The 24,125-nt window shown below is 43.1% G+C and overlaps 1 protein-coding gene across 1 annotated transcript in view; it reads left to right on the top strand.

The window, feature by feature from the left end:
- Nucleotides 1–22,741, top strand: part of LOC120986631 (E3 ubiquitin/ISG15 ligase TRIM25-like) — a 64,503-nt gene extending 41,762 nt beyond the window's left edge. Inside the window, exons 5-9 of the mRNA XM_040415299.1 lie at nt 13,425–13,712; nt 13,807–13,860; nt 15,796–16,089; nt 18,366–18,423; nt 21,611–22,741. Of these exons, the coding sequence (XP_040271233.1) occupies nt 13,478–13,712; nt 13,807–13,860; nt 15,796–16,089; nt 18,366–18,423; nt 21,611–22,487 (1,518 nt within the window). The 5' untranslated portion in view covers nt 13,425–13,477 and the 3' untranslated portion in view covers nt 22,488–22,741. The remainder of the gene's footprint in view (nt 1–13,424; nt 13,713–13,806; nt 13,861–15,795; nt 16,090–18,365; nt 18,424–21,610) is intronic.
- Nucleotides 22,742–24,125: the final 1,384 nt, after the last annotated feature.

A 24,125-nucleotide genomic window follows, 5' to 3' on the forward strand; every position in this document is an offset into this window, starting at 1 on the left:
ATCAGCAGCAGGCCCTTGCCCCTAATGTTTTAGAGGGTCAGCTCAGCAGCATACCCTCACCCCTAATGTTTTATATGGTCAGATCAGCAGCAGGCCCTTGCCCCTAATGTTTTAGAGGGTCAGCTCAGCAGCATACCCTCACCCCTAATGTTTTATATGGTCAGATCAGCAGCAGGCCCTCGCCCATAATGTTTTAGATGGTCAGATCAGCAGCAGGCCCTTGCCCATAATGTTTTAGATGGTCAGATCAGCAGCAGGCACTCGCCCCTAATGTTTTAGATGGTCAGATCAGCAGCAGGCCCTTGCCCATAATGTTTTTGAGGGTCACCAGCAGGCCATCAATCATAATTTTTCAAGGGTGTGTATGATGCCCTCCATTATGTCTAATAAAGGGTGTATTGGCGTGACGGTTCCTTTATTTTTGGCAGCCCTTTCACTTAGTGCATAGGCTTTATGAGTGTAGGAGTCCCTCTACCTGAACAATTGTACCACAATGTGAACGAGGCCCTCCTTTATGTGATGTACAGGTTGTATCGGAGTGCCTCTTCCTTGTAATTTTTGGCAGCACTTGCACTTTATATACAAGTAAATATACAGCAAGGAATGTTTCCTAACAATTTTTCCTCTAAAATATTTTTTTCTTCGGTTTTAAGCGTATTATTGTCAGTCTGTAAAAGTGGCGTACTAATCGGACAACATCGTTCCCAGCAGCGACCTGGGAGTCCAAGATGCATCCAGACATCCTCCCCATGCTGTTCCTGAACCATTTTGGTGGCGTTTCCATCAATTTCTGACCTTTTCCTGTGAACCAGACACCCTCCCCTCTTCAGAGCAGTATGTGCCTGGTTTAATGCTCGGGTTCTCCCATTGACTTCCATTTTGCTTGGGTCCTCTGCCGAGCACCTGAGCATCCTGAAGTGTTCTACTCGAGCACCAGAGCACCCGAGCACTTTGGTGCTCGATCAACACTACTGCTCATCAGCGACTCTAGACTCAAGTTGCTGCTGATAAAGCAGGAACTGCTCATACCCCCCCAACCTGCCACAACAGCCATGGCAGAGGAATGTGAGCACAGAGGGCCCCCCGGTCAGATCTGCAAAAGGATGGACGATGGCGCACATAGGCAGCGGCCAACTGACTACATAGGATGTCTCGATAGTAGTTCAGTTTTGTCCTCCCTCTCAGCGGGTGTAAAACAGGCCCCCATTTTGGACTGGGAGCAAGGGTTCAACAAAGTGGAGAGCCAGAAGTCATCCCTCTAATGAATGCTGACAATTCGGCTGTCACTACGCAAGCATGTGAGCATACATCGGGCCATTTGCGCAAGTGACTCAGAGGGACTCCCTGCCTCCATTTTCACTGCATACTGCCACGGTGTGTCTGGGTCCTCTGCCTTGTCTTCCTCATCACCCTTTAGCTCCTCTGGCTGCTCCTACTCCTCCTCTCCTGTCACCTGTGTAGAAATACCACCCATTTTGCTTGTGCTTTAATGTCCTCCTCCTCCTCCAGTTCAGCCCCGACAGGGCTCATGTGGCTGTGAGATGTAGGAGCCACATATCCAGTCCCCTGACCAGCAACAGTTACCAGCATCTTTTCCAGGACATGAAGCAATGGAATGACGTTGTTAATCCCATAGTCCTGGCGACTGACAAATAAAGTGGCCTTCTCAAAGGGCACTAGCAAACAGCAGGTGTCACTCATGAACTGCTACTGACTAACATTGAAGTTACACAGAGGAGTACTTCTGTCCGCTTGTATCATCAAGAAATCGTTTATGGCCTTTCACTAGTAACATAGTAACATAGTACATAAGGCCGAAAAAAGAAATTTGTCCATCCAGTTCGGCCTGTTATCCTGCAAGTTGATCCAGAGGAAGGCAAAAAAAAAACTGTGAGGTAGAAGCCAATTTTCCTCACTTTAGGGGAATAAAAAATTCTTTCCCGACTCCAATCAGGCAATCAGAATAACTCCCTGGATCAACGACCCCTCTCTAGTAGCTATAGCCTGTAATATTATTACACTCCAGAAATACATCCAGGCCCCTCTTGAATTCCTTTATTGCACTCACCATCACCACCTCCTCAGGCAGAGAGCTCCATAGTCTCACTGCTCTTACCGTAAAGAACCCTTTTCTATGTTTGTGTACAAACCTTCTTTCCTCCAGACGCAGAGGATGTCCCCTCGTCACAGTCACAGTCCTGGGGATAAATAGATGATGGGATAGATCTCTGTACTGACCCCTGATATATTTATACATAGTTATTAGATCTCCCCTCAGTCGTCTTTTTTCTAAAGTGAATAACCCTAATTTTGATAATCTTTCAGGGTACTGTAGTTGCCCCATTCCAGTTATTACTTTAGTTGCCTTTTTCTGAACCCTCTCCAGCTCTGCTATGTCTGCCTTGTTTACAGGAGCTCAGAACTGTACACAGTACTCCATGTGTGGTCTGACTAATGATTTGTAAAGTGGTAGACTATGTTCTCATAAACGGGCATCTATGCCCCTTTTGATGCAACCTATTATCTTATTGGCTTTGGCAGCAGCTGCCTGACACTGGTTTTTGCTGCTTAGTTTGATGTTTATAAAAATTCCTAGATCCTTTTCCATGTCAGTGTTACCAAGTGTTTTACCATTTAGTATGTACGGGTGACTTGCATTATTCCTTCCCATGTGCATAACCTTACATTTGTCAGTGTTAAACCCTCATCTGCAACTTGTCTGCCCAAGCCTCCAATCTATCCAGATCCCTCTGTAGTAGTATACTGTCCTCTGTAGTATATATACAGTATACTGTCCTCTGTAGTGTATATACAGTATACTGTCCTCTTCAGTGTTAATTACTTTACACAGTTGAGTAAAATTGATATTTTACTGTGCAAGCCTTCTACAAGATCATTAATAAATATATTGAAGAGAATAGGGCCCAATACTGACCCCTGAGGTACTCAACTAGTGACAGTGACCCAATCTGAGTATGTACCATTAATACCCACCCTCTGTTTTCTATCATTGAGCCAGTTACTTACCCACTTACAGACGTTTTCTCCCAGTCGGAGCATTCTCATTTTATATACTAACCTTTTATGTGGTACAGTGTCAAATGCTGTGGAGAAGTCCAGATATACGACATCCATTGATTCGCTGCTGTCAAGTCTAGAACTTATCTCCTCATAGAAACTGATTAAATGTGTTTGGCATGACCGATCCCTCACAAAGCCATGCTGATGTGGCGTTATTTGCTTATTTCCGTTAAGATGCTCTAAAATAGCATCTCTTAGAAAACCTTCAAACAGTTTACCCACAATAGATGTTAAACTTACCGGCCTATAGTTTCCAGGCTCTGTTTTTGGACCCTTTTTGAATATTGGCACCACATTTGCTATGCGCCAATCCTGTGGGACATTCCCTGTCAGTATAGAGTCTGCAAATATCAGAAATAAGGGTCTGGCAATAACATTACTTAATTCCCTTAGGATACGGGGGGTGTATGCCATCCGGTCCTGGCGATTTGTCTATTTTAATCTTTTTAAGTCGCTGTTGTACTTCTTCCTGGGTCAGACAGGACACTTTTAATGGGGAATTTATTTTTACATACTGCTGTCTCTTGGTAATCGCTTCAGTGATAGACTGCTGACGGAATGACTGACGAGGAGGAGGAGCAAGAGCATCAGGACCAGCAGATGATGGGAAGGACAGACAGCTCCCTTTGGCTGAGGTGGTGGAGCTTTGACTGCCTGAAATCGGGTGTGTGCCACTGGTTGATACAGCGGTTGCTGCAGCAGGCTGCACCACCACATCAGAGCCACGGTTCTCCCAGGCCACTTTATGATGACGCTGCAGATGTTGACACAGGGCTGTGGTGCCAACATTAGCACACTGGCCACACTTCACCTGCCCACAGAGTCTACAAATGACCATGTTCACCTCCTCCAGCGGCTTAACAAAAAACTGCCACACCGCCGAGTAGGTGATTTTACCCCCAACACTCCACACTGACTGACTGCTACCGCCGCTACTTCCATGAACCCCTGTACCCCTACTTTTTCCAGCAGGTAGGCTCCTGTGAAGCGGGTGGTCTACCCCAGGCACGTTTGGCTCCCGACCCCCCACTGCTGCCACCATGCTGACTCCTGGCCACCCTAACAACTTACTGGCTCCGCCGCTGCCTCACAGGCAAGCTGCCACCCTCTTTTCCCGATGATGAAGCCCCTAATTCACCCGGCTCCCAAGTACGATCGGCTACATCGTCATCATCGAGTACTGTCTGCACGTCACTGATGTCCTCCTTAATGTTCTTTTGGTCAGGAGCCTGAGCGCTAGCAACACCAGCTTCCACGCCACTCTCCTCATCACTACTTGCCCACCTACAGGAGGAAGCGGCGGATGTCTCCTCCACATCTTTGCTGGCCAGTAGCTGCTGCATGTAACTCGTCCTTGCTGTATAGTGGAGCTGAGGCCACAGCATACAGTACTTCTCTGGCTAAGGGAACAGTAAAGGACAGAGGCAGTGTTATCGCAACTCTAGCGATTTTCTTCTTCTTCGTGTGGTGCCGAACTAATTAGGATTGAAGGTTTGAGCTCATACAGCTTTCTCAATGAGACCAATACAGGCTGGTATCATGGAAAATATGCATAATTTATGCAAGTTACATTCACTTATATAGAATATATGAGGTAGAAAAAAGGGATGTTTCTTAAGGAAAGGTAATTGGCTCTTTAAAAAAAAATGGGAGTAGTTTACCAACATCCCTGAGTTTATTGGCACATTTGAAAGTGGCAAACTAAACTTCCACCCTCCCCCCTACAGTGATCTTAAAACAAAGAAATGTATATGAGGCTCACACGACTAATTAGCTGCCCCCCAGTGGTCAAAAGTGAATAATACAAAATATATATTTATATATATATATATATATATATATATTGTGGGGGGTTAGCTCTTCTCTGGGGGTCATTCTCACAGATACGGCTATAGGACACCAGATTTCAGGTCCAAACAGTGCATTTATTGTGCAACACCAGCAACAACAAAATGACAAAATAATAAACACTTGCCCGGCTAGGCTCTAACTAACGCAGAGTTTCCTGACTCACCTAAGTTACAGTTCACACCCTGTGAACTCATGCGGCTTTGTCAGTCAATGTCCCACAGCCTACTGGCTGTACAGAGCACAGTATGCCCACTGTCTCTAGTTCAGTATTTCTTGTGGGGGATTGGGGCTCAGTAGTCCGCCTGACTATAGCCTTGCGACCCTCCCAGGCGTCGCTTTGTCCCCCACCTTCAGGCTCTCTCCCAGCCTTGTGGTCCCTCAGCCTTGCCCAGCTGAGACCACACAGATAGAGCCTCCAGGCCTCTGTCCACCAGACCAATGTCTCTTGTGGGGGAATTGGGGCCTAGTAGTCCACCTGACTATAGCCCTGCGACCCTCCCAGGCGTCACTTTGTCCCCCACCTCCAGGCTATCTCCCAGCCTTGTGGTCCCTCAGCCTTGCCCAGCTGAGACCACACAGACAGAGCCTCCAGGCCTCTGTCTACAGGTAACACACTTCCCCCCCTTCTGACACCCTGGGAGGTGCTTTGTGCCAGCCTGATTACATCCCGCTTGTCTCACCTGTGGTGGAACAGGGGTGTGGACCGCACTATCCACCCCTTCCTTGCCTCCAACCTGCGTGAGTCCTGTCACTGTCTCACAATATATATATATAGACAAAGAAAACCTCTCTCACAATTCCCTCCTTTTTGCGGTAAATAGACACTAGGTGAACAAGCAAAGCGAGGTACTATCCCAACGCCCTAAACGATGAAGAGCTGGATTTTCCTTATTTCTGGTGCCCCAACTCCCTTTCAGGTTTTCTTTCACCTTGTCCTATTTACTCTGCAACCATCAACAAGGTTTTATTTGCTTTAGGACAGAATTGTGTTCCTCAAATAGTTGCTCATAATAATCCTTGTCTTTGACAGGGTCACAGTGCATATACAGGGTGTTCGAGGGCATGGCCGAATTAAACATTTTAAAAACAATTTTTTCTAAAACAAGGAACTACACAACACCCTATTAAAGCCAATGCTAAAAATACTATTGCCAAAGTCATTAACAAATTGACCAACACACTAGACCAGTTCCCAAACCACTGTTCTAGCCATGAGGTGAACGGGTTATAAATTCCAGAGTTTTCCGCCAGTTCATTCAATAAAGCTGTCAGTCCTTTCAAAGCCTTGGTTATACTTCCATCAGGGGCAGTGTGGTTCGGAATATAGGTGTAGCAGGAACTTTCAATCATCTTTCAGACCCCTCCTTTTTCCGCCAAAATCATGTTGAAGGCCAGTCAGTTTTGCAGAGTCATCACCGAAGAAGACCTCAGTTGTTATGCTATTCTTTCACAGCATCCCGGGTGTAATTCACAAATCTCTGTTGGTTATAATACAGATAGTTAATCCAATCTACGTTCTTATTTATGCTAATCATGGGAATTATTGACTTGAATCCTGCAGCTATCTGGTTTCTAGCCTTAAATTCATCAGGAACTCCTCTAAGGACTCCTATAGCATCAATGTAAACATGAGAATCAAAGGATGTAGGGAGTGACCTCCTTAGCTGTGACCGGACATTGGTTTTCTTACTGACTTGATCCCACTCAGTAGGTGAAAATAGAACAAATGGAATCAGCACCTTAATCAGGGTACATTGGCGAATCCATTCCATTTGTATCCTGGGCCAGAGTTTTAAGTCTCCACACAACCACCAGATATCCGAGTGTTGATAATCTTGGTTGATAAACCATCTGCCAGGGTAAGCTTCAGAGTCACTATCTGTCTCATTTAGATAGATGTTATAGGAACAAGATCCTGGAGGGAAAACACCAAGGTCTTTGTCTGTATTATTGCGATTAAAACAGGTATAATTTCCAGGGTATGGCGTTATACCAAAACCCATATGGTCTCTCTCTTGAACAGTAGGATATAGCAATTCTAATGTCCTGCAGGGGGAATTACTGGGAATTGTTTCAGTGTACATTTTAAGGATGCACTTGAAACCCTCAGGATCTGTAATCTCATTCAAAGGGAAAGGTACAGTACCTAAATGAGGTCGGGCTGCAGCACAAGCAATGCAGTTGGATCGCTTCTGGGAAAGAACCGTATAGAGGATCCATTCTATCTATACATTTGTATCTGAAAATCCGGTCTCTAAGGCCAATTTGTCTTTGTACTTTCGGTTGGCAAAATATTTAATGCCAATTATAGGTAGGGATGTAGGAGGCACAGGTGCAACTGGACTTTGAGGCTTTTGTCTTTGCCTAGGGGATCTGTGCCACTTACCCATGCTCCTAAAACATATATCCCAGAATCCTGTTGGATAGGATTTCTAATAGACAGAAACAAAGGATTACATTCATTATATTTGCAATTATTTGGTGGTGTTCCTGTCACGGGTAAGGAAGGTAGAGAGGAAGTGCACCCCGTAAACTGCCACCCTCAACCCTGTCCCTGCCTACTTGCACCACCCACCCTAGGTGACGGGGCGCAACTGGGCGATGGTCCCTGACCTACATAAGTGTAGAGCAGAGCGAACAGAGAAAGAGAGGAACAGACAGCCAAGGCAGAAGGCGGTACACAAGACTAAGGCAAACGGATAGACAGGGAAGTGAATGAGACAACAGTACCCAGTGATGGGAAAGGCAATGGCGGGTCAACTAGCCGAGGTCGGTCCGGGAGGTCACGTCAATACAAGGGATGAGGCAGGAGATGAAATCCGAGAACGAGCCGAGGTCAAATCAGAGAGATAGCGTAGGTACCAAGGGAGCGGGCAAAGCGAGGTCAGGAAACAAACAAGGTCAATACCAGAGGTGAAGTAGGAAGCAATAATAATAGTACACACAGCCCTAGAGACAAAAATCACAGGCAACCTGTAGCCAGCAGGCCGCCTGTATTTATAGTGGGGAGTGAGGGTCATGTGACGTGGCCAGAGTCACATGACCGACAGACAAACAAGTCGAGCACCGAGTGATCAGCTCGGCGCTCAAGGCAGACCTAGGAGCAGGGAGCCTCCCAGCTAACGAAGCCGCCCTGGGAACGAGGCCAAACACAGATCCTCGCTCCCGAAGCTAAGCAGCAGGTCTGCGGCTGATGGGAGACCGAGTGCGCCTTTGGCGCCCAGTTACAGTTCCCTTCAGGATAGTCATCCTTTCTAATAAATTCTCAACTTTACTGACCCTAGAGGTAGACTCCTCTGGTTTGAATCCCCAACACTTAGGGCTAGTGTTCCATCCTGCTAATCCCCAATGTCCACAGTTGGTATGGTCATATCTGAACACTGCATACTTACCATAGACTGGGTCAGTTACTGTCACCCAGATATACTTATCTAACCAAAGCCAAGTGTACTGTCTGTCGTTTGCCCCACAGTCCACTACACTGCAAAAGTCAAACTTGGCAGTTCCTAACTCGTCTTGATAAAATAATATTGTTGGGATTTGATTTAACTGTGCCTTCCCCCCGTACAATATAGAATGAGCAGTAAGGCATGCAAAAACATTACGGCCCTTGCAGTCATTCTGAACTTGAGGTTCAGGTACTTTTTTGCAGTGCGATGCGTGGACCCAATTGGGCTTTCCTTCCAACTTCAAACCATGGTTCTAGGATTTTCCGCATGTGTCGTTTCACCACTACCCAATCTCCTGGTTGTAGAGAATGAGTTGCCTCCATGAGGACTATGACATAGTGGGAATAACTGAGACATGGCTGGATGATAACTATGACTGGGCAGTTAATGTACAGGGTTACAGTCTGTTTAGAAAGGATTGTCAAAACCGGAGAGGGGTAGGGGTCTGCCTTTATGTAAAGTCCTGTCTAAAGCCCACAGTCCGAGAAGATATGGAAGGGACATGAACATGTGGAGTCACTGGGGGTAGAAATACATAGAGGCAAAAATTATAATGAATTACTAGTAGGGGCATACCAGAATATACCAGAGTCCACAGAAAATCTACTACTAAACGAGATAGATGAGGCGGCAAATCATAATGAGGTTGTTATTATGGGGGACTTCAACTACCCAGATATAGACTGGGAAACTGAAAGCTGTACATCTCATAAAGGAAACAGGTTCTTGGCAATAACCAAAGACAATAACCTTTCCCAACTGGTTCAGAACCAGACAAGAGGGACGGCCATACTGGACTTAGTGTTAACCAATAGACCTGACAGAACAACAGATGTGCAGGTTGGGGGACACTTGGGAAATAGTGACCATAAAGTAATAACCTTCCAATTATCCTTCAAACGAGCATTTCTACATGGAGGAACAAAAATGCCAAACTTCAAAAAAGCTAAATTTAGCCAACTAAGAGAGGCCATAGGCGTAACTAACTGGGACAAAGTCCTCAAAAATAAAAAATATCGCCACAAAATGGGATATTTTTAAAAGCATCCTAAAATCTAATTGTGAGAGGTACATACCTTATAGGAATAAAGTATTAAGGAACAAGATGAAACCAATGTGGATAAATATAGAACTGTAAAGAAAGAAAGAAATGACAAAAATAAAGCATTTAAATCACCAAAACAGGAAGGAAGGGAGGAAGCACTACAAAACTTTAAGGAAAAAAATAGAATATGTAAAAAACAAATAAAAGCCACCAAACTAGAGACCGAGAGACTAATTGCCAAAGAGAGCAAAACTAACCCTAAAATGTTCTTCAATTATATAAATGGTAAAAAGTATAAATCTGAAGGTGTCGGCCCTCTACAGAGCAATGAGTGGGGAGTTGCAGAGAGCGACGAGGAGAAAGCAAAGCTATTAAATATATTTTTCTCCAATGTATTCACTGAGGAAAATAAACTGTCAAATAAAATGCAGAATGTAAAAGTAAATTCCCCATTAAAAGTGTCCTGTCTGACCCAGGAAGAAGTACAACAGCGACTTAAAAATATTTAAATAGACAAATTGCCAGGACCAGATGGCATACACTCCCGTATCCTAAGATAATTAAGTAATGTCTTAGCCAGACCCTTATTTCTGATATTTACAGACTCTATACTGACAGGGAGTTTTCCACAAGATTGGCACATAGCAAATGTGGTGTGAATACTCAAAAAGGGAGCAAATACAGAGCCCGGAAACTATAGGCCGGTAAGTTTAACATCTGTTGTGGGTAAACTGTTTGAAGGTTTTCTAAGAGATGCTATCTTGGAGGATCTCAATGAAAATAAGCAAATAACATCATTTCAGCATGGCTTCATGAGGTCATGTCAAACTAATTTAATCAGTTTCTATGAGGAGATAAGTTCTAGACTTGACAGTGGTGAATCAATGGATGTCGTATATCTGGACACTGTACCACATAAAAGGTTAGTATATAAAATGAGAATGCTCGGACTAAGAGAAAATGTCCGTATGTGGGTAAGTAACTGGCCTAGTGATAGAAAACAGAGGGTGGTTATTAATGGTACACACTCAGATTGGGTCACTGTCACTAGTGGAGTACCTCAGGGGTCAGTATTGGGCTCTATTTTCTTCAATATATTTATTAATGATCTTGTAGAAGGCTTGCACAGTAACATATAAATTTTCGCAGATGACACTAAACTGTGTAAAGTAATTATCACTGAAGAGGACAGTATACTGCTACAGATGGATCTGGATAGATTGGAGGCTTGGGCAGAGAAGTGGCAGATGAGGGTTTAACACTGACCAATGTAAGGTTATGCACATGGAAAGGATTAATGCAAGTCACCCGTACATACTAAATGGTAAAACACTCGGTAACACTGACATGGAAAAGCATCTAGGAATTTTTATAAACATCAAACTAAGCATCAAAAATCAGTGTCAGGCAGCTGCTGCCAAAGCCAATAAGATATTGGGTTGCATCAAAATGGGCATAGATGCCCGTGATGAGAATATAGTCCCACTTTACAAATCACTAGTCAGACCACACATGGAGTACTGTGTACAGTTCTTGGCTCCTGTGAACAAAGCGGACATAACAGAGCTGGAGAGGGTTCAGAGGAGGGCAACTAAAGTAATAATGGTACGCCGCCCAGGAAGGAGAGAGGGAGAGCGTGCACCCACTAGTCGGCCACCCACGCCCCTGTCCCTGCATACTTGCAATTACCCGTCCTAAGCGCAACTGGGCGGCGATCCCTAACTTGAGTAATTGCGGGAGTGACAGAGAAAAGCAGAGACAGGAGCGACAGGAGCGTACAGCAGTCGAGAAGGGTCAACAAACTAGCAAAGGTCACAACGAGAGGTCACGTCAAACTGTGAGGGAGATGCAAAGACAATACCAATAACAAGCCGGAGGTCAAACCTGGAGGTCGCGTCAGAGTACAAGGGAGAAGAAGGAGCGTGGTCAAATAACTAGCCGTCGGTCAAATTCAAGAGCAATGGAGCAGAGTATCAAGAGCCTATATAAACAATATCACAGGCAACCTGTGGCCAGCAGGTCGCCTGCTTATATACTGAAGGGCTAAGGTCATGTGACGTGGCCAGCGCCACATGACCTGTCCCAGGACTGATAGCTGAGTGCCGAGTGTCCGGCTCGGCGCTCAGCCCACAAAGGTATCCTGGCAACAGAGGAAGCTGGCTGCACATAGAAGGAGCGTACAGCCGGGCGTGCTCCGCCCTCAGTTGCCATGACAGCGGAGACGCCGAGCGGCTCCCCGCTCTGCGTGGAGGGTGCCTCCTGCAGCTGCCGGAGAGGAACATTACGTCGGCGGCGAAAGGGAAAGGACGCGCGGCGCCGCCGTTCTGTGACAAATAACTAGAATGAGGCAACTACAGTACCCTGAAAGATTAGCAACATTAGGGTTATTCACTTTAGAAAATAGACGACTGAGGGGAGATCTAATTACTATGTATAAATATATCAGGGGTCAGTACAGAGATCTCTCCCATCATCTTTTTATCCCCAGGACTGTGACGAGGGGACATCCTCTGCGTCTGGAGGAAAGAAGGTTTGTACACAAACATAGAAGAGGATTCTTTACGGTAAGAGCAGTGATACTATGGAACTCTCTGCCTGAGGAGGTGGTGATGGGGAGTACAATAAAGGAATTCAAGAGGGGCCTGGATGTATTTCTGGAGTGTAATAATATTACAGGCTAAAGCTACTAGAGAGGGGTCGTTGATCCAGGGAGTTATTCTGATTGCCTGATTGGGGAAAATTTGGCTTGTACATCAGTTTTTTTTGCCTTCCTCTGGATCTACTTGCAGGATAACAGGCCGAACTGGATGGACAAATGTCTTTTTTCGGCCTTATATACTATGTTACACCACACAACGGCAAATACTTCACCACACAACAGCAAATACTTTTTTTTGTGCCACTAATACACGCCAAAAAGGGCTTGAGAACATATAACTGCACCGCTGAATGGCAAATAGGTCCTTATTTCTTTCCACTTATATACGCCACAAAAGGCTTTAGAACATATAACTACACTGCTGAACGGCAAATAATATTTGTTCCCTACACTTTTAATGTTCTGTCCCTGAACTTCTATTCAGCAAAATAAAAGTTTTAAAGTCTTTCTTATCACTGTCCCTAGCGCCTGCTGTCGTCTCTCCCTGCACTAAGTACACTAGAAAATGGCTGAATCCAAGATGGCTGAGGCTATTTATAGGGCTGTGACATCACAGGGCTGGCTGGCTGCTGATTGGCTGCATGCATGGCTTTGTGGGTGATCCCTCGTTCCCAGAGTTCCTTGCTCCATGTCCTAACATTCATTACCACAAAACGTGAGGAAATTCGGATTCGGTGCTAATCGAGTTTTTCCTGAAAATAGGATCGAATTCCACTTCGTCATCTTCGATTCGCTCATCTCTAATTATAACTAATGGAAGGTATTTGGGAATATACAGTATTTATAATAAAGTAAAATTAAATTATTTTCATTTTCTTAATTCCCAGAGAATGTAAACAGACTGAGAACTTGCTGGGGTCCGGATCACCCACTGGAATTTGCAAGCTTATTTGAAAACTTAAAGGGGTTGTTCCACAAAAAAAGTATTTTACAGTTTTCAAACAAGCATCTAGATCTGAATTATTTTGTAATTGCTTGTATTTAGTATAGCCACGGAGTTATTCAATAAAATGTATCTGTATAGCGCTACTTTTTTTTTTTTTTTTAATTCTTTGCCCACATGCTCCTTTTCATCCTTCAACTACCTCCTGACCAGTGATAGGCAGAAAGGAAATCCCCCCTCTTATGGAAAGAAGTAGAGATTGGTGGGACACAGGGGAACGTTTGGAACAGGGACATTTTGGGATTGGTGACACTAGTATGAATTTTATTTTTTAGGCCTGGTAAAGTTATTTTTATAATGTTTTTATCTGTCAGAAAACATCTTTAAACACACTACAAAGTCATGAAAGTTATGAAATCTACTTTAACTAATATGAAAACTTTCTCAATTCTTTAGAACGTAAGCATTTTGTTGATGAGCACTGCTGGGATCTAATTCGAAGGATAATCATGGTGGATCCAGTTCTAGACGATCTCCAGGAACAAAATCTTGTAACGCAGGAACAGTACGATGCCTTAATGAAATTGAAAACTCCCCAAAAGAAGATGATAGATCTATATGATATTGTGAGGTTCTGGAAAAACCTGAAAAAGGACCAGGTTTATCTGGCTCTGAGACAACACAACCCAGCATTCATCCGAATGCTAGAGAAATCTGACCAAATTCTGAAATCGCGTAACAGAAGTAAGTTCACATTGTAGAACTTTCTGTCTACTTATATTATTCTATTATATATTCAGGGAAACTATAACAAATTAAATTACATTTATCTCCACAGATAAGGGGTCCTACTATCTGAAGCTGACCCTTGACTTGGAGACAGGTTCTTCTGGTAAGTTTTACATTTTCTACAAATTTTCCTTCTGTAGTAACTGTAGTAAATGTGACACGTAATTCACATTTTCTGTTTCTGTGGCAGTTCTATGAGAGTAGATTATACACTGACAAGTAAAATGATAACAATGTTTTGAACTTTTGACTTTCAGGCTCCATATCTCACCATCCACTAAAGCTTTGAACATGAGACTACCATCATTTTATAGACAATCATCTTGGCTATATCGTACATAAATTGGACTTGGAACTATTTAGCATATAATTAGTTATGCAGATTCTTGTCATGTAACTGCATTGTTCCTGTTTTGCTCCTGGTGGTGGAACAATCTTTTTCTTCTTGTATACAACAAATTACAACCTGTTCTCACATTCCCTAATAGCTCAGTGTGTTATTTGGTTGATTGCCAAGATGCCATGACAGTTGTAAAAATATGAAATTAAATTTGTCCATCCATTCCAAAGCCAAGAGGTGGACGTCCAGGCAAAATATCGGAGTCTACAAGTCAGCTCATCACAACGTCTATCAGTTCTGGCGCGACAAACACTTCAGTGAAGGGGGCTTTTATAAGTCATAATAGTGAGATCAATGACGTCCATGCAAGCACTGTGTGATGCGCATTACACAAGCCTGGAATGGTGGCCCAAAAAAAGGCGAAGAAGCATCGACTATAATAACATCATAAGAAGCATCGGTTTGAGTTTGCAAAAAAGTACGAGCAGTGGAAAGTAGAAGATTGGAAACTGTGATTTGGAGCGATGAGATAAAAGTCAAAAGAATGGGCTCTGATGGGTGCAAATGGTTCTGGAAGAAACAAGAGAAAATGAGGGCCGACGGATCGAGAAATTGAAGTAATTGTCAAGTTCCGTGGAGAAAGCCCGTTTATGTGGGGCTGTTTCACAGCCAAAGGTATTGGATACTTGACCAGGATGAATGGTGGTCTCAATACTGAGCCATATGTGAGTATCCTACAAGACAAGTAACTTTGTACACTTGAGTATTATGGGTATGAAAAGGACGACATAGAGTTCCATCAGGACAACGATCCGAAGAATACATTGATATTGGTAAAGAAATGTTACAGTGACAATGAAGTAGAGGTTCTGGATTGGCCTCCACAGTCTCCAGACCTCAATCTAATCAAACACTTGTTGAGTTTAAGAAAAAGCTGTATTCGTACCCAAGTGAGTCGACCAGTATGCACCAATATTGGGAACATGTAGAAGAGACCTGAGAACAGATTTTAGTCAAGACATGCTTGAATCTGATCGAGAGCATGCCCAAAAGGATTCAGGCAGTGTTGAAAGAAAAAGTTGGATTAACAAAATAGCAACAAAATAATAAAAATTTAAATTTAGAATTTTAGGAGAAAAACTGTAACAATGCAGTTACATGACAAGAATCTGCATAACTAATCAAATGCTAAATAGTTGCAAGTCCAATTTATGTATGAGATAGCCAAGATGATTGTCTATAAAATGATATGAGTCTCATGTTCAAAGCTGTAGTGGATGTTGAGATACTATATGGAGCCTGAAAGTCAAAAGTTCAAAACATTGTTATCCCTTTGCTCATCAGTGTATAAATCACACTGTTATGTATTAATGCTATTTCTCCCCCTCAACATCCACAACTACGCATCAATCACAAAGTTCTTATCTGCACAGTGCAGGTTACAAACCTAAACATGTTGAACATTGTATAGTTTTCTACTGCTTTCCTAACTCTGAAGACCTATTCCAGTTACTCCACACATTTGGATATGCTGAGAGAAGTGGCACAGGCCCAAATACCATAATATAATGCGTGTGCATCAGAAAACTGATACATCTAACTTAGCATATGTCTCCCCAATGTGTGACCACCAGCCTCGGTTACAGAATTGTGCTTCCAATAATTATTCTAATCTTTATCATTATTACTTGTCTACAGCTGGAGAACATTTTCTGGACAAGAATAAATCAGGACTGATAAATGTAATGAGCACAGTGGATCCAGTGGTGGAGGACCTCAGAGAAGACGGCCTGTTGACAGAAGAACAGTATCACAATATTCTACTGAAAGAAACTTCTAAAGAGAAGATGGAGGAGATCTATAATATCACTGATAGCTTTCATAATGTAAAGAAGGATAAAGTATATTTAGCTCTCAGGACACACAACCGCTCACACATCAGAGTTATGGAGAGAATTAGCAATCCATCACTGTCTGTGTCTGAAAACTCAGGTAGGAAACATGTTTAGTGTTATATAGTTTAAAGGGAACATGTCATCAACTTTATGCTTCCTTCACTAAGGACAACATAATGTAGTGAGAGACACACTGACTTCAATGGCCTGTCATTTATAAGCTAAAATTTAAGGGAACTTGTCATCTCGGATATGCAATTTTAGTTGCCCACAGTACCTTAATCATGCACTTATAAGGTTCTGGAAGAAGTTCTTGTGGCAGATTTCAAACTAGTAAATGCACTGAAAATGCACTTTTAATCTTCCTCGCGCTGTATGGAAATGAGCCTGTTCAAGTCAAGGAGTGCAAAATAACCGTGGAGCCCCAGTTATGGTTCTTCAACACAGTAAAAGCCAGATATCCCTCAAAGGAAGGAAAACCGAGCAAAGGGGTGTCCCCATTACTGAGATCACCAAATACACCATATTAAGTGGCCCCTATGTCAAGATCCCGCTCTTTTACAAGCTTTAAGGATGTGACAGGGAAGACCTAATCCAGTTATCCATCCACAGACAGCTGTTTCGGGGTGTTGCTCCTCATCAGTGTGGAGGAGGATTATGGCTAACCGGGAGCAATGCCTTGGAGACTACTCAAACAAAACAATAGCTGATCTTAGGGAGACCAGCTACAGAAAACACTGTAGAGCCTCATTTAAGAGTCTCGACACAGCAATCCAAAGTGCAAAGCTCCCTGGGAAACAGTGATATTCAAAATAACCGTGGAGCCCCAGTTATGGGTCTTCAACACAGTGAAAGCCAGATATCCCTCAAAAGAAGGAAAACCGAGCAAAGGGGTGTCCCCATTACAGAGATCAAGTCAAGGAGGCCGGTGTTTTACCTAAGTCAAGGTTTCCCTGTCCAACCCCCACCTCCTGCATCTTGATTGACAGAGCCTGTGTAGGATCTAATGAGACCTGGTAAAAACATTCCCTGCCTAAGAGAACATCAATCAAGATGCAGGAGTTGGGGGGGGCGGAAATCTTGACTTAGAGAAGTAAAACACCGGCCTCTTTGACTTAAAAAGGCTAATTTCCATACAGCGGGAAGAAGATTAAAAGTCAATTTTCAGTGCATTTACTAGTTAGAAATCTGCAACAAGACCTTCTTCCAGAAGTGCATGATTAAGGTACGACGGGCAGCTAAAATTGCATATCCAAGATGACAGGCTCCTTTAAATTATTTCTGAAAACCAGCATTATAATCTTTATGGACCGGGTCTGAAAGAGAGTCATGCCTGCCTGACAGTTTTTTGTGAGTTACCCCTCTCCCTGCTCAATTGGGGGAAAACTGAGAAGAAAGCTGTCAATCATTAAAAGATGGGCAGAAAGAGTGGTAACTCATAAATAACTGTGACTCTTCTCGGGCAGCCATGACTATTTTTTAGACCAGGGCTCCCTGAGGGCAGTTTAAAGTTGGTGACAAGTTCCCTTTAAGCTCTTAATAATTTATACTGATGCAAAGTTACATATACGGTGGTGAGGTACATAATGAAATTCTGACTTCCTGCAGCCACCTCTAGGGGGAGCTCAGGAGTTGACTGCATACTGTGATATATATATTTTTTAAATTTGATTTATCTGTTGAGATCTGAGATCTTTAGCTGTCCTCTAACCCCCCTCCGCTCCCCCCCCCCCCAAAAAAAAAAAAAGTAACACCCTATGCTAATGCAGTGGGTTTGGAGACCTGTGTAGAGATGTAAAGATGAGCTGCCACTTAGCCTGACCTGTCTGATGTAGTAAATACTTGCAGTCCCCACATAACAGCAATTCTGGAGCATCTGACTAGATAATATCAAACTGTGCAGGGCAACACCTCCAACTGATAAGAATTAGTCGTCAATGTATTCATACATCTTCAGTGGGAATAACAGAGGAACTCTATAAAGTAGAGTTATGAGAAAAGATGATCCAGGATTATATTACAGGGAGCACTGAAGAACAGAAGGGAAATCCAGCATCCGATAAAACGGAGATCTTTATTGACAGCAGAGTGTCCACGCGTTTTGGGTCTTTAGAGACTGATCCTAACTCATGACATGGGGATCACTGTTATGAACTAAATCAGACAGAAATGAAAGGGCCTCTTTATAAGGGACTCAAAACGGAAATATGGACCTATTTAAGAAATGTTTCCCACATTCTGACAGCCTCATTGTAATAACACGGAAAACGGTAATGTATTTTCTGCTGCTAACCGATGATTGTCTCAGCTATGGAGACTTGCTCTGTGGGTAATAATCTCATGTACAGTATATCATTTCATTCTTTACTTCAGGAGATGCAGTAAAATATATCGATCTTGGGCCTGAGGAAAAGGATGATCACACAGTTTGGTAAGAGATTTCCTGATAGTCTCGTTGGACTGAAAAAGAGAAGTCAGTTCAGAGATGTAATTTATGCACGTTAAAAAAAATGAAAATTGAACAAAAATAATTCAAAGTTGGCTAATGTTCTATAGCTAGTTTCCTGTCCATTTCTGGGTCCTCAGGCTTCACTTATGAACCAAACATGTACCTTTGCCAGTGTCCTCTAAAAGCAGGTCCTTAGTAGGTCAGGTCCTCACCATTTCCACAGCATGGTACATATCCGATTGCCTTGACAACTAACCTGCTGCTCCTTCTCCTGATTTATTTCCCATAATGTCTAAACTAAACTAGAGCTTCACTGATTTAACCCCTTGAGGACAGGGTGATTTTCCATGTTTGGGTTTTAATTTTTTACTTCTGACCTTTCCAGAGCCATAACTTTGTTATTTTTTCTGTTCGTATAGACATTTATTTTTTTATTTTTTTGAGGGACAAGTTGTACTTTCTAATGGCAAGCAATGGAATGCAATGTAGTAGGAAGCTTGTAAAAAACTCCAAATAGGGTGAAAATAGCCCTTGCTTTTTTTTTCTTCTTTTTTTTGTAAGGTGAAGCACCGGGAAACTAAAATGTTTTTTTTTTTTGTTTTTTTACCTCGTTCATACATAAAAACAGTATGAGCAAATTGGAATGCAATTTTTTTGTTTATTTTTATTATGTGGAAAGGGGAGTGATTTGAATTTTTATATTTTTTTATATTTTGGAAAACATTTTTTAACCCTTTTTAATATATATATATATATATATATATTTGTCCCTTGGAGACTTTTACATATTGAGCATGACCCAAATATGTAATCCTTAGATCAATTGTACTATAGGCTTGCAATTAATTACCACTGCAGTCTAAAATGATGAGGGGGGTTAAAGTTGAGCCTTTTATATTTCTATGAAATCATCTCCCTTTTGCTTTTGTAACGCGGGGGAACTGGGTGAGGATGTTGTAGATAGAAGATGTCCAGACTTGTAAGCAACAATGATTTACTTAGTGCCATATGATCCTTTAATGGGTTACAATTGAACACTTCAGTAATACAGTGAGCAACAGTAGAATATGAATAGAATACAGTAGAATCATCTCAAATAGGTTTAGAAGTGCCACTTACTGTAGGTACTGTAGGTATGCACAGATTCAGCTGTGTGACTCCTTTAACAGTCTCTCTTCACACAATATATACAATCTATACTCCATTATAGGAACAGGCATTGATGTATTGGTAGTAATGTTTCCAAGTGCCTCCTGCTGTTTGCTGAACTCCTCTACAGACATCATGGATGTCTTGGTAGTAATGTTCCCAAATGCCTCCTGCTGTTTTCTGAACTCCTCTGTAGACATCATTGATGTATTGGTAGTAATGTTCCTAAATGCCTCCTGCTGTTTTCTGCACTCCTCTGCAGACATCATTGATGTATTGGTAGTAATGTTCCCAAGTGCCTTCTGCTGTTTTCTGAACTCCTCTGCAGACATCATTGATGTATTGGTAGTACTGTTCCCGGGTGCCTCCTGCTGTTTGCTGAACTCCTCTACAGACATCATGGATGTCTTGGTAGTAATGTTCCCAAATGCCTCCTGCTGTTTTCTGCACTCCTCTGCAGACATCATTGATGTATTGGTAGTAATGTTCCCAAGTGCCTCCTGCTGTTTGCTGAACTCCTCTGCAGACATCATTGATGTGTTGGTAGTAATGTTCCCAAGTGCCTCCTGCTGTTTGCTGAACTCCTCTGCAGACATCATTGATGTGTTGGTAGTAATGTTCCCAAGTGCCTCCTGCTGTTTGCTGAACTCCTCAGCAGACATCATTGATGTATTGGTAGTAATGTTGCCCAGTGCCTCCTGCTGTTTGCTGAACTCCTCTGCAGGCATCATTGATGTCTTGGTAGTAATGTTGCCCAGTGCCTCCTGCTGTTTGCTGAACTCCTCTGCAGACATCATTGATGTGTTGGTAGTAATGTTCCCAAGTGCCTCCTGCTGTTTGCTGAACTCCTCTGCAGACATGCCATGTAGGCTCTAGTTTTATGATCTGCTTTACTGATCTTTTTGTCCTAGGGCAGTGGTGGAGAACCTATGGCACTGGTGCCAGAGGTGACACTCAGAGCCCTCTCTGTGGACACTCACACCCTGGAAAAAGACTATTGTGTACCAATATGTTTTAGACTTTTCCTGCCATTCATCAACACAGGGCGCACTATGAACGACACAAGCAGCACTCTTAATGTAGGCAGGCTATTATAGCTAAATGATAAAGTACGATGTTGGACTGTAGTATTTAGGTTAAATTTCCGTGTTGGCACTTTGCGATAAAGAAGTGGGTTGTAGGGTTGTAGTTTGGGCACTCGGTCTCTAAAAGGTTCAACATGACTGGTCTAGGGGATGATTAAAATCACATGGCGGCACCATTGCTCTGCAGGGGCCGATTGCCCATAGACTCTACAGGGAAATTTACCAGTGGGCTGATGCCCAGGAGGGCTGCCTGAGCTCTCCTGACCACCAACTATGTAGCATAAGTAGTGATTTGTCGCTCCCAGAGTTAATTAACATGGGGGGCATCAAACCTTTATGTACCTGGCCAGGAACCACAGTTGCCCTCCTAATTCAACTGTATTGCCATCCTTTGGCAATGCGAGTAGGAGGACAGAATGTGGCAGCTGGCGCAAGTCACCACAGAGGGGCAGCTTTTGAGGAGGTATATATTGGTGCTGGGGCATTATTTTGTGCTGCACTGTAGTTTTCAATGTTGTTGGGCCAGTTTATTGTGTCATACTGAAGAATTTTGCTCTGTTGGGGCTGTATTTTGTGCTGCAATATGGTATTGTTGGCGCTGCCTTCTGTCAGTTTGGACCCACCCACAACATGGGGCAACTTTTACGTTTTTTTTTTCCAGGGCCACTTTAAGTTCCCAGTCCTCTGGTGCTCTGAACAACACTCTCCTCTTCTCCCTGCTTGACAGACACAGCACACAGAATCATGTCTTCTGCCAAACTCTGTACATAAATCTGCTCCCAAGGAACCAGATTTTTTTTATTTTTTATTATTCTCTTCCAGATTCATACATACAAAGAAATTGTCCTTGGTCAGATTTGAATCTTGAATTGCAATGCTGAAAATTAATAATGATTACTATTGACTTCTGATTACGATTTTCTTGACCTTTTCAGGAAGGTTCCTGGGTCTATTCTATTCACCATAATCTGTTGTATCTGCAAGGAGATGTACAAAACTCCTGTGACATTGATCTGTGGCCATAACTACTGCCTGGAATGTATTGATAAGACCTGGAACAATCAGGATAGTGATGATACGTCCTGTCCCATCTGCAGAAGAAGGTTTAAGAACAGGCCTGAACTAAACAAGAACCTGGTTCTCTGTCAAATAGCAGAATTTTGTCAATCATCAAAGTCAGACAAGAAGACACATGAGTATTGTATATATTGTACTTCACCGTTGCCACGGCGTGCAGTTAAACAATGCTTGTTATGTGATGCTTTTCTCTGTGAAGACCATTTAAAGGTCCATAGCAAACAAGCAGAACACGTATTGTTGGACCCCAGCGTATCTCCAAAGAACAGAAAATGCTCCATCCATAAAACAGTCCTTGAGTATTACTGCAGCAAGGACTCTGCCTGTATCTGTGCCCACTGCTGTATAGTTGGTGAACATAAAGGACACCAGGTGATACCTATCGGAGAAGCCATGGAGATGAAGAAAGACAAACTGAGGGTCACTGAAGAAAATCTAAAGCTCAAGAAGTCAGAGATAGAGAAAAGTATAAAGATTTGTATGCTAAAAGTTCAAGAAAAAGCACATACTGCATCAGAAACTGTTGAGGTTGAAGAGATGAGGGAAATCCTAGAATTAGTCCAGGGAGGTCTAATCATAGAAGAAGGACAAGCTGAATATCTAGTTGAGGATCTCATTAGGCAGCTGGAAGCTAAAAGGTCTCATTTGACCCAGTGTATTGCCCACATTGAAGAGCTATGCTATGACACTGACCCATTCCTGGTCTTACAAGATCAGGAGGACTATAACCTGTAGTCCTTTGTGTATGAGAGATACAAGTTGCTGTAGTTGTGAGTTATCCCCTCCCTTGTGCTTCTCAGCTGTGTCAGTCTCATAGGAATGAATAGAGAAGTAACTGACTTTCTTTCCTGTGTCAGTTGGACATCAGAGTGCTGATCACATGACACAGCTGAGGATCAGAAGGGACAGGATATCTCAGAGATAGTCACTGGTGAGAAGATTACATTCACTACAGTTTACATGATGCACCTTTCTAACAGATCAGAGAATACACATTTTTGTCGGAGTTCTTCTTTAAGTATTTTTTGTTAGTAGAAAGGACTTTTTTCACCCAAAGTGAGATGTATGGTCTAGGTGCATAGAGATGATTTTGGGATAGCTCACACAGGTTTACTTTTAGTCTACTTAAAGGGAATCTGTCACCTGCTTTTACCATTTTAAGCTGTCACCATCGCCATGTTCACTAAAGTACCTTATTTCCTGCAGTCTTCTTCTTACTTTATTTCGTTTTGTCCTTTTGATAAAAAAGCCCTTTTTATGATATGCTAATGAAGCTCCAAGGTGCCCAGAGGGGTGTTTTTTTCCTCTCTGGTGCCCAGTGACACCCCCCTGCAGTGCCCAGCCCGCCTTAATTTGAATCCCAAGAACGCCTCCTGATCCTCAAATAACCTCCCACAGCCCCGGCAAACGGTTCCGCCCCCCTTCCCACGTCATCGTCTACCTTCTAGAAATGCCCCGTCCTTCTTCCTGTCAGCGGCCAGAAATCTCGAGCAGGCGCAGTACCGCCGGTGGCCTGCGCCTGCGCGATCATCAAGCTCCTGAGGGCAACAGCCTCAAAAGTCTCACTGGGCATGCGCTGAGCCCAGTGACGTAATCTGAGCGCTGTTGCTCTGAGGAGGTTGATGATCGCGCAGGCCGCAGGCGGTACTGCGCCTGCGCGAGATTTCTGGACGCCGACAGGAAGAAGGACGGGGCATTTCTAGAAGGTAGACGATGACGTGGGGAGGGGGCGGAACCGTTTGCCGGGGCTGTGGGAGGTTTTTTGAGGATCAGGAGGCGTTCTTGGGATTCAAAACACCCTTCTGGGCACCTTGGAGCTTTATTAGCATATAATAAAAAGGTTTTTTTTTATCAAAAGGACAAAACAAAATAAAGTAAGAAGAAGACTGCAGGAAATAAGGTACTTTAGTGAACATGCCGATGGTGACAGCTTAAAATAGTAAAAGCAGGTGACAGATTCCCTTTAACACATTTATCAAATATATGTAATTTCAAAGCATTTTTAGGATACATTTTTTATGCCATTTTTATTTTGTGTCCTTTTGTATAAGGTATTATTGAAATTCTCTGGAGAATCCTTCAGAATGTTGGACCATTGGTTTTAAATAACAATTACAGTAACTAACAATAACTTAAAAATAAATCGATAACCCCAAATTTTCCAAATGAAAAATTAAAACTTGCCTCTCAAAAGAAGCCCATTATAGATACATGATGCCACAAACTTACCTGTCCACGGTCCAGCGGTAAGATCTTCGGAGCGGCTTCGCCAGAGGAGACATGCTGCTGAGCCATGCCCCCTGGTGATGCGACAGCGTCATTAGCAACTGGACACAATGCTTTCTCCGCACAGCGGGCGGTGCTGGAGGAGAC

The sequence above is a fragment of the Bufo bufo genome, chromosome 1, assembly GCF_905171765.1.
Source record: "Bufo bufo chromosome 1, aBufBuf1.1, whole genome shotgun sequence".
Lineage (NCBI taxonomy): Eukaryota > Metazoa > Chordata > Amphibia > Anura > Bufonidae > Bufo > Bufo bufo.